The sequence below is a fragment of the Salvelinus sp. IW2-2015 genome, linkage group LG26, assembly GCF_002910315.2.
Source record: "Salvelinus sp. IW2-2015 linkage group LG26, ASM291031v2, whole genome shotgun sequence".
NCBI lineage: Eukaryota > Metazoa > Chordata > Actinopteri > Salmoniformes > Salmonidae > Salvelinus > Salvelinus sp. IW2-2015.
In genome coordinates this window covers 9,612,562-9,624,106 of record NC_036866.1, presented here as the reverse complement: position 1 = coordinate 9,624,106, position 11,545 = coordinate 9,612,562, and the positions used below count along the sequence as shown (strand labels likewise).

Sequence of the window (11,545 nt, the reverse complement as noted above, 5' to 3'; positions counted from 1 at the left end):
CAACCCCACATGGAATTCATGTCCAATTCCCACATGGAATTTCATGTCCAATCCCACATGGAAATTTCATGTCCAATCCCACATGGAATTATGTCCAATCCCACATGGAATTATGTCCAATCCCACATGGAATTCATGTCCAATCCCACATGGAATTAATGTTCAATTGCTTCATTCTTAGTTGGTGCGCTAGTGTAGATATTGGAACCAAGCCCTGGTCTTCCATTTCACATCATCCCGGTCTGACGTTTTGCTGTTGGCTATTTGTCTGAAATCTGCACACATGACTGTGATCTACAAAAATACATTTTGTTCTAGGAGGAACACCTGAGGTCAAACAACACTCCTTTTTCTTGCATCTGGACTGGAACGGGCTACTGCGACAGAAAGCAGAATTCATCCCTCAACTGGAAGCGAGGACGACACCAGCTACTTTGACAGTATGGCAGTCCTTCACAAGTGGTCTTTTTTTCATGTATTTTTATTTATCCTTTATTTAAACAGAGAAGTCACATGGAAAAAGAGATGTACATTTCTAAGACACTGGCCACGAAAGCAGCATACATAGGCTGTCTCCTATGGGGACAGCCAAAAAACCCTAATAGTGTATGCGTGCTTTAGACAGGCAGCCAAATTCTGGTCTTTTGACATTTTGATATGATTGGTCAAAAGACCAATTAGTGAAAGAATATCAGATTTGGGATGCCTGCGGTAACACAGCCATACACGCTTAGAAAAAGGGTGCTATCAAGAACCAAAAAGGTTTGTCAGCTGTTCCCATAGGAGAACCCTTTTGAAAAACCCTTGTTGGTTCCAGGTAGAAGAACCCTTTTGGTTCCAAGTAGAGCCATTTTCCACAGACAGTTTTACCTGGAACCAAAAAGGGTTTAACCTGTAACCAAAAAGGTTTTCCCTAACCAAAAGGGTTCTTCAATGTCCAATCCCACATGGAATTCATGTCCAATCCCACATGGAATTAATGTTCAATTGCTTCATTCTTAGTGGTGCGCTAGTGTAGATATTGGAACCAAGCCCTGGTCTTCCATTTCACATCATCCCGGTCTGACGTTTTGCTGTTGGCTATTGTTCTGAAATCTGCACACATGACTGTGATCTACAAAAATACATTTTGTTCTAGGAGGAACACCTGAGGTCAAACAACACTCCTTTTTCTTGCATCTGGACTGGAACGGGCTACTGCGACAGAAAGCAGAATTCATCCCTCAACTGGAAGCGGAGGACGACACCAGCTACTTTGACAGTATGTGGCAGTCCTTCACAAGTGGTCTTTTTTTCATGTATTTTTATTTATCCTTTATTTAAACAGAGAAGTCACATGGAAAAGAGATGTACATTTCTAAGTGAGCACTGGCCACGAAAGCAGCATACATAGGCTGTGCTCCTATGGGGACAGCCAAAAAACCCTAATAGTGTATGGCTGCGTTTAGACAGGCAGCCAAATTCTGGTCTTTTGACATTTTGATATGATTGGTCAAAAGACCAATTAGTGGAAAGAATATCAGATTTGGGATGCCTGCGGTAACACAGCCATACACGCTTAGAAAAAGGGTGCTATCAAGAACCAAAAAGGGTTTGTCAGCTGTTCCCATAGGAGAACCCCTTTTGAAGAACCCTTGTTGGTTCCAGGTAGAAGAACCCTTTTGGTTCCAAGTAGAGCCATTTTCCACAGACAGTTTTACCTGGAACCAAAAAGGGTTTAACCTGTAACCAAAAAGGGTTTTCCCTGGAACCAAAAAGGGTTCTTCAAAAGGGTTCTACTATGCGGAAAGCCTTTTGGAACCTTTTTTTCTAAGACTGTATTACACATGAGACAGTTACACATGAGACATCACACAACATAAAACATAACAATGAATGGAAGTTAACAGTGTAAAGTGCATAAGAGAACTTAAAAGAGCATGTCTTATTAAAGGTGCTACTTAGGATGAAAAATAATCATTATAAATTGTATTGTAATTTCAGAAAATGGCCCATAAATATACAGTTGAAGTCGGAAGTTTACATACACCTTAGCCAAATACATTTAAACTCAGTTTTTCACAATTCCTGACATTTAATCCTAGTAAAAAATCCCTGTCTTCGGTCAGTTAGGATCACCACTTTATTTTAAGAATGTGAAATGTCAGAATAGTAGTAGAGAGAATGATTTATTTCAGCTTTTATTTCTTTCATCACATTCCCAGTGGGTCAGAAGTTTACATACACTCAATTAGTATTTGATAGCATTGCCTTTAAATTGTTTAACTTGGGTCAAATGTTTCGGTTAGCCTTCCACAAGCTTTCCACAATAATTTGGGTGAATTTTGGCCCATTCCTCCTGACAGAGCTGGTGTAACTGAGTCAGGTTTGTAGGCCTCCTTGGTCGCACACGCTTTTTCAGTTCTGCCCACAAATTTTCAATAGGATTGAGGTCAGGGCTTTGTGATGGCCACTCCAATACCTTGACTTTGTTGTCCTTAAGCCATTTTTCCACAACTTTGGAAGTATGCTTGGGGTCATTGTCCATTTGGAAGACCCATTTCCGACCAAGCTTTAACTTCCTTACTGATGTCTTGAGATGTTGCTTCAATATATCCACATAATTTCACTTTCTCATGATGCCATCTATTTTGTGAAGTGCACCAGTCACTCCTGCAGCAAAGCACCCCCACAACATGATGCTGCCACCCTGTGCTTCACATTTGGGATGGTGTTCTTCGGCTTGCAAACCTCCCCCTTTTTCCTCCAAACATAACGATGGTCATTATGGCCAAACAGTTCTATTTTTGTTTCATCAGACCAGAGGACATTTCTCCAAAAAGTACGATCTTTGTCCCCATGTGCAGTTGCAAACCGTAGTCTGGCTTTTTTATGGCAGTTTTAGAGCAGTGGCTTCTTCCTTGCTGAGCGGCCTTTCAGGTTATGTCGATATAAAACTAGTTTTACTGTGGATATAGATACTTTTTTACTGGTTTCCTCCAGCATCTTCACAAGGTCCTTTGCTGTTGGTTTGGGATTGATTTGCACTTTTCGCACTAAGGTACGTTCAACTCTAGGAGACAGAACGCGTCTCCTTCCTGAGCGGTATGACGGCTGCGTGGTCCCATGGTGTTTATCCTTGCGTACTATTGTTTGTACAGATGAACATGGTACCTTCAGGCGTTTGGAAATTGCTCCCAAGAATGAACCAGACTTGTGGAGGTCTACAATTCTTTTTCTGAGGTCTTGGCTGATTTCTTTTGATTTTCCCATGATGTCAAGCAAAGAGGCACTGAGTTTGAAGGTAGGCCTTGAAATACATCCACAGGTACACCTCCAATTGACTCAAATAATGTCAATTATCCTATCAGAAGCTTCTAAAGCCATGACATAATTTTCTGGAATTTTCCAAGCTGTTTAAAGGCATAGTCAACTTAGTGTATGTAAACTTCTGACCCACTGGAATTGTGATATAGTGAATTATAAGTTTAATAATCTGTCTATAAACAATTGCTGGAAAAATGTCCTGTGTCATGCACACAGTAGATGTCCTAACCGACTTGCCAAAACTACAGTTTGTTAACCAGAAATTTGTGGAGTGGTTGAAAAATGAGTTTTTCCTAAGTGTTTGTAAACTTCCGACTTCAACTGTATCTGCAGCAATAGTGAAATGATGGTGTTTCACAGTATTACTTAAACACCAGTGTTGTGAGTGGCTGTGATATTCGCTTATAGATTTTTACAGACGGAGCAGCATCTGTCAAAATGGGAAAGCTGTTTGGACTTTGGCTGTGCTATCTAGTGGAAATTGCTCTATCATTTCCTGGTTGCTAAAATTCTATATACTGTTTTCTCAATTTAAGTTTGTGAGAAAACAAGCACTGAATAGTGTAGGGAATCAAGGTGAAATGTTGTTTCTACAGCTGTTTGAAGATGGTGGACAAAAACTGAAAGTGAAATGCTCAAGTTTGAGTGTTACGGGGAAATGGGCTGCGTGGGAGGGGGGAGATTTGTTTTGAATGCAGCCTAGTGCTGTTGCAAAGCACCTAGCTTTCACATAGGGAAGATTTTCTGAGAAATTCTGTGTGTAGCACCTTTAAAACAAAGATCCATTTCCTATTGCCAGTATACTGTATTTCCACAGATGTTGTAATATTTGCTTTTCATCCCGCTCTTGCTGATTTTATATTTTCATTAGTCAATTTTGTAGAATAAAGATATATATTTTTAAAATATGCTAAATGACCAGGTGGGATATTATGGTAGGGTTCCATGTATTCTGTGTTGTCATGTTTTCAGCTCGCTCAGAGCGGTACCACCATTTGGCCTCAGATGAGGATGATGAAACCAACGATGAAGAGTCTTCCCTGGAAATCCGACAGTTCTCCTCCTGGTCAAACCGCTTCAGCAAGGTTTGGAACATACCTCTTCAAATATTTGTAATTTAGTCAGAACAGGTAAATGTCTAATATTACTAGTTAGTAGAGCATTTTTCTGTAAATAAAATAATGAYAATCTTTAAATCAGTTTTTTTGGAGCCAAGTTTACCAAACTTGGCCACCTTAGCTAATGTGGCTACTCCATGCTTTCAGGTATACAGCAGCACAGAACATCTGGCCACGCCGTCCAACCTGAGCTTCTCATCGGGCCACAGTGAGGACAAGGAGGGCTGGGATGGATGTTTCACGCCCTCCCCAGGAGGAGACATCCACAGACAGGAACGCCAGCACCAAGATCGCAGGGGCAGGTGAGCAGAGCCAGGCTGAGTTTATAGCTCTCTCTTTCTGTTAGGATTCTCTGTGTAGTAGTTCAAATATTTCCTTATCGGAAGCACTGCAGAACAGTGGGTGAAAGTGCATAAAATAATGATTAGTTCAGAAAAGTCAAATTTAGCTGAGTAGGGTGTGCATAAATGTCCAAAACGACTATGCTAGCTTTAGATATATCATTTGGTGGGTGCTTATATCTGTCCTATTTCACACATGTACAAGTGTGTATTAATACGCATGTGTGAATTTGACTATTATTTTTTCCATATCCCAACTCTCCCTGAGACGCCGTCGGAGAGTGGGGTCATGGCCAGGGTCTACCATTTTTAATGGCGACCCTGGAGCAAGTGCCTTGCTCAAGGGCACAGCGACAGATTAACCGACAGAGTAACCTTTCGGTTACTGACCCAATGCTCTAATCATTAGGCTACCTGCCGTTCGATATAATGTGTCACCATTGTTATGTCTCCTCCGAACTGACACTGCGGTTTACGTGTTGCAGCCTGCGCCCTCGGGCCTCGTCCAGTTCCTCCCAGTCTGAGAGGAGCGTCAGCCCACTGGTGATGAGCAGCACCCACAGTCTGGAGACCACGCCGCGCTTCGCCTTCTCCACAGACGATGAAGGTGAGCTCAGCCCCAAGCCCCTCCGTCCACTCTGCTTCAAGTCTGCACAGCCTTATGGAAACCAACAGAAATTGAAACAGTGCTTATGATATTTAATTGCTCATAAAACAAACAGATTTGTGTGATATCGCTTTTTTAATTCCATGTTGATAGGAGGATTAAGGACCAAGCAAGGTGCAGACTGATCAAAGAGGAAACAGTCAAAACAAAGAGTTTGAGTGTACACGCTTCCTCTTTTGTTTTCAGTGATCTTCCATCCAGACAAAGTATTGTGTTTGCAGAGACACTTCAGAGACATTGCCTATTTTGGTCAAAAATATAGATATATGCCCTTACTTCTGTGCATTACAGCTGAGGTGGTTGTATCAAACCTGCATCGGATTCGTAGCAACAGCACCGGAGCGAAACACTCTTCCCCCAAGGACCACGGGGCCTCCCGTCGCTTTGGGAACCAGCTGGAGACGCCAGACAGACAGACACCAGACAGTCCGAGACTTGGGGGCAAACTACCCAAGTCTGCCTCCGTCTCCGCCCTGTCTCTCGTCATCACTGCAGGTTAATTCCACTGTCATGCAAGTTTCCTCTGGGCACAGTGGTAACGCTTCAGAAGCTAAATAAGTTAGTCATACAGGGATGCTGGTCCCCAGCAGGCAAATATCACTGAATAGGGTGTGGATATGTGACAGGTGTGTCTGCACATAGCTAATGGATTTTAAGTTACTTGTAAATGCTAAACAAGAGCAGTTTCTTGTTCTGAATTCCACCATTGTACCATACTTTTTCTAATTTCCAAACATGAACTCATCCTTTGTGCACCTTTCCAGACGACATGCCCGGCGGCCTCCAGCCCAGCCCCATCTTAACGTGCTCCCTCTCATCCAACCCTTCATCCCGCGACTCATCCCCCAGCCGAGACCTGTCGCTTAGCCTCAGCATCCTGGGGCCACCCATCGTCATCCACAGCTCGGGGAGGAAGTACGGCTTCACCATGCAGGCCATCCGCGTCTACATGGGCGACAGCGACGTTTACACTGTGCACCACATGGTCTCGGTGAGTGCCCCGCACTATTCTGCTCCAGAATTAGCCAATAGTTGCATAATCAAAGGCTGCATCACAACACAGACTTTCAGTAATAGTGATAATAATAAACCACTTTTGTTTTACAGAGTGTCGAAGATGGCAGCCCAGCCCACGAGGCAGGACTGAGGGCCGGTGACCTCATTACTCACGTGAATGGAGAGTCGGTGCAAGGCCTGGTCCACACAGAGATAATGGAGCTGCTTCTGAAGGTACAGAAACAAACACAATCTCAAGCCTAATGTCAAACTATACCCACACTCTTTGGGATATTGTGAGCTTTAATCAATACTAATACCTCATTGGTTTTTGTGAAACCCCAAAAGAGTGGCGGCAAGGTGGCCCTTCAGACCACGGCACTGGAGAACACGTCAATCAAGGTTGGGCCGGCTCGAAAGACCAGCCACAAGGGCAAAATGGCAAGACGCAGCAAGAAAAGCAAGAGAAGGGACAATCAGGACAGGTAAGGGAAGACGTTTTGGTTGTTGTGTGCTAATTTAATTCAATGGAATATTAATGCCGTATTATTATGGGGTTGATATGAAAACATACATTTTATATATACTGAACAAAAATATAAACGCAACATGTAAAGTGTTGATCCCATGTTTAATTAGCTGAAATAAAAKATCCCAGAAATTTTCCATACGCACAAAAAGCTTATTTCTCTCAAATTTGTTTACATCCCTGTTAGTGAGCATTTCTCCTTTGCAAAGATAATCCATCCACCTGAGAGGTGTGGCATATCAAGAAGCTGATTAAACAGCATGATCATTACACAGGTGCACTTTGTGCTGGGGACAATAAAAGGCCACTCTAAAATTTGCATTTTGTCAGACAACACAATGCCACAGATGTTTTGAGGGAACGTGCAGTTGGCATGGTGACTGCAGGAATGTCCACCACAGCTGTAGCCAGAGAATTGAATGTTCATTTCTCTACCATAAGCCACCTCCAACGTTCTTTTTAGAGAATTTGGCAGTATGTTCAACGGGCCTCACAACCTCACAACTTCTTCACCTGTGGGATGGTCTGAGACGAGCCACCCGCACAGCTGATGAAACTGTGGTTTGCACAACCAAAGAATTTCTGCATAAACTGTCAGAATCGCCTCAGAGAAGCTCATCTGCGTGCTCGTCGTCCTCACCAGGGTCTTGACCTGACTGCAGTTCGGCGTCGTGACCGACTTCAGTGGGCAAATGCTCACCTTCGATGGCCACTGGGACATCAAAGGCAAGTTTTCACCTGTCCTGGGGAGATTGCAGTCTATTATGGACTACAAAGGGAAACCCAGTCGCGAGCTGCCCGGTGACGCGAGCCTACCAGATGAGCTAAATGCTTTTTATGCCCGCTTCGAGGCATGCAGCTCAGCGTTCCATACCATAGTGCCCATAAAACTCATCACTAAGCTAAGGACCCTGCGACTAAACACCTCCCTCTGTTGTAGTTGTTGTGAAATTGTTAGATTACTTGTTAGATATTACTGCATGGTCGGGAACTAGAAGCACAAGCAATTCGCTACACTCGCATTAACATCTGCTAACCATGTGAATGTGACAAATAAAATTTGATTTGATTTGCAACTGGATCCTGGACTTCCTGATGGGCCGCCCCCAGGTGGTAAGGGTAGGCAACAACACATCTGCCACGCTGATCCTCAACACTGGGACCCCTCAAGGGTGTGTGCTTAGTCCCTTCCTGTACTCCCTATACACCTACGACTGCGTGGCCAAACACGACTCCAACACCATCATTAAGTTTGCTGACGACACAGCAGTGGTAGGCCTGATCACCTACAATGATGAGACAGCCTATAGGGAGGAGGTCAGAGACCTGGCAGTGTGGTGCCACCACAGCTGTATTCAATTCTCTGGCTACAGCTGTGGTGGACCACTAACATGGTCCAAACATCGACGGGGCAGTAGTGGAGCGGGCCGAGAGTTTCAAGTTCCTTGGTGTCCATATCACCAACAAACTAACATGGTCCAAACACATGAAGACAGTCGTGAAGAGGCACAACAYGACCTTTTCCCCCTCAGCAGATTGAAAAGATTAGGCATGGGTCCCTAGATCTCAAAAAGTTCAACATCTGCACCATCAAGAGCATCTTTACCGGTCGCATCAACGCCTGGTATGGCAACTGCTCGGCATCTAACCGTAAGGCACCACAGACGGTAGTGCATACGGCCCAGTACATCACTGGGACCAAGCTTCCTGCCATCCAGGACCTATATACTAGGCGGTGTCAGAGGAAAGCCCATAAAATTGTCAAAGACTCCAGCCACCCAAGTCATAGACTGTTCTCTCTGCTACCGCACGGCAAGCGGTACCGGAGCGCCAAGTGTAGGACCAAAAGGCTTCTTCACAGCTTCTACACCCAAGCCATAAGACTGCTGAACAATTAATCAAATGGCCACCAGACTATTTACATTGACCCCTCTTTGTTTTCACACTGCTGCTACTCGTGTTTATTATCTATGCATAGTCACTTTACACCTATGTACAAATTACCTTGACTAACCTGTACCCCCKCACATTGACTAGGTACCGGTACCCCCTGTATATAGCCTCGTTATTGTTATTTTGATTTTTTTCACTTTCAATATTTTCTTAACCAACAATGCAGTTCAAGAAATAGAGTTAAGGGGCTTGTAAGTAAGCATTTCACGGTAAGGTACCTGTTGTATTCGGCACATGAGACAAATTAAAATTTGATGGCATCTTTTGGGTGAGCGGTTTGCTGATGTCAACATTGTGAACAGAGTTCCCCATGGTAGCGGTGGGGTTATGGTATGTGCAGGTATAAGCTATGGACAACGAACACAATAGCATTTTCTCGATGGCAATTTGAATGCACAGAGATACTGTGACGAGATCCTGAGGCCCATTGTCGTGCCGTTCATCCGCCACCATCACCTCATGTTTCAGCATGATAATGCATGTCACCATGTTGAAAATGTCCCAGTTTTTCCATGACCTGAATACTCACCTGTCACGTTCTGACCTTAGTTCCTTTGTTATGTCTTTATTTTAGTTTGGTCAGGGCGTGAGTTGGGGTGGGCATTCTATGTTGTTTTTTCTATGTTTTGTTCTATTGTCCTTTTCTATGTGTTTGGCCTAGTATGGTTCTCAGAGGCAGGTGTCAGTCGTTGTCTCTGATTGGGAGCCATATTTAGGTAGCCTGTTTTTCATTGTGTTTTGGTGGGTGATTATTTTCTGTGTAGTGGATGTCACCTTACAGAACTGTTGCGTTTCGTTCTCCGTTGTTATTTTGTTTAGTGTTCTATGTTTAATAAATGTAATGATGAACACTTACCACGCTGCGCTTTGGTCCTCACCTCATTCCAACGACGAGCGTTACATCACCAGTCACTCATTGAGCATGTTTGCGATGCTCTGGATCAATGTGTATGACAGCGTGTTCCAGTTCCCGCCAATATCCAGCAACTTCACACAGCCATTGAAGAGGAGTGGGACAAAATTCCACAATCAACAGCCTGATCAACTCTCTGCAAAGGAGATCGTGGCATGATACTGACTGGTTTTCTGATCCACGCCCCTACTTTAAACATTTTTTAAATCATTTTATTCCCAGTCATGTGAAATCCATAGATTAGGGCCTAATGAATTCATTTAAATTGACTGATTTCCTTATATAAACTGTAACTCAGTAAAATCTTTGAAATTGCTGCATGTTGTTCATATTTTTGTTCAGTGTAAATACATCCAGCAAGAGTCATACTGCAAAAGTCCCTATTCTGTCTCCCCCCAGTGTTTGATAGAGATCACTGCACACTACTGCATGGATGGATGATAAACATTTCCACAGCAGTGTTCTCCTTTTTCAAAATGGAGTTATACATCTAAGCCTTGACTTTAAGTTATACTGTAAAATATGTCCTTAATGCACAGAGTATTCTCTCTAATTTGTTTTGTGATAGATCTTTTTGCTCTACTATTTTTGCTCTACTATTGCTCTGTCATCAGCCTCAATATCCCTGATATTATTATGCAAGCATACTCAATAAGGACATTTGTTTTGCAGCATACGTATACATAAAAAAAAACTCCCAGGCCGTGAATCACATACTATAAAAAAATATACATATATTATAATAATAATAACAATGTTATGTCACTTGTTACCCTTCAAACCCCTTCACAACACCTTCATAAACCCGTTATAACTCTCTGTAACCAATGACTATCCCAGGCGGCGGAGCATCCTGAAGAAACTGTCCAAGCAAAGCACAGTGATGCACAGCAGCCGAAGCTTCAACTCTGGACTACAGCACCACTCTGTGTCGTCCAGCGAGAGCCTGCCGGCCTCCCCCACACACAGCCTGTCCCCTGGCCCCTACACCCCCTGTCGCAGCCCTGCCCCTGACCACCAGGCTGGAGGTAACATCAGGCCCAGGCACCTGCAGCACTGTTACTAGTGCTACTAGCACTGTTACTATGACTACTGCTGCTGCCATTATGATTACTAGCCAACTACTACTACTGTTACTACCACTACTCTGTTACTATTACTACTACTCTGTTACTATTAACACTACTGCTGCTACTGTACCATTAGGATTACTAGCCTACTACTACTACTGCTACTACTGTTACTATTACTACTATTGCTGTTACCACTGCTGCTACTACTATTACCGCTACTGCTACTACTACTACTACTGTTATTAATATTACTACTCTGTTACTACTACTACTACTACTGCTACTATTACTGTTACCACTGCTGCTACTACTATTACCGCTACTGCTACTACTACTAATACAGTTATTACTATTACTGCTCTGTTACTACTGCTACTACTACTACCACTACTGCTGCTACTGTACCATTATGATTACTAGCCTACTACTGTTACTACTACTACTGTTACTACTGTTACTACTGCTGTTACTATTACTACTGCTACTATTACTGTTACCACTACTACTGTTACTACTATTACCTCTACTGCTACTACTACTGTTGTTATTACTACTACTACTATTACTACTCTGTTACTACTACTACTACTACTATTACTGATGCTACTACTACTACTACTATGTTACTATTACCACTACAGCTGCTAAT

General features: G+C 43.1%; 1 protein-coding gene across 1 annotated transcript in view; it reads left to right on the top strand.

The window, feature by feature from the left end:
* LOC111952986 (microtubule-associated serine/threonine-protein kinase 3) overlaps nucleotides 1-11,545 on the top strand; it is a 62,428-nt gene that overhangs the window by 44,142 nt on the left and 6,741 nt on the right. Inside the window, 9 exon segments of the mRNA XM_023972037.2 lie at nucleotides 1,139-1,261; nucleotides 4,279-4,391; nucleotides 4,572-4,726; nucleotides 5,251-5,372; nucleotides 5,724-5,927; nucleotides 6,197-6,423; nucleotides 6,540-6,662; nucleotides 6,777-6,913; nucleotides 10,664-10,851. Coding sequence (XP_023827805.2) covers nucleotides 1,139-1,261; nucleotides 4,279-4,391; nucleotides 4,572-4,726; nucleotides 5,251-5,372; nucleotides 5,724-5,927; nucleotides 6,197-6,423; nucleotides 6,540-6,662; nucleotides 6,777-6,913; nucleotides 10,664-10,851 — 1,392 coding nt within the window.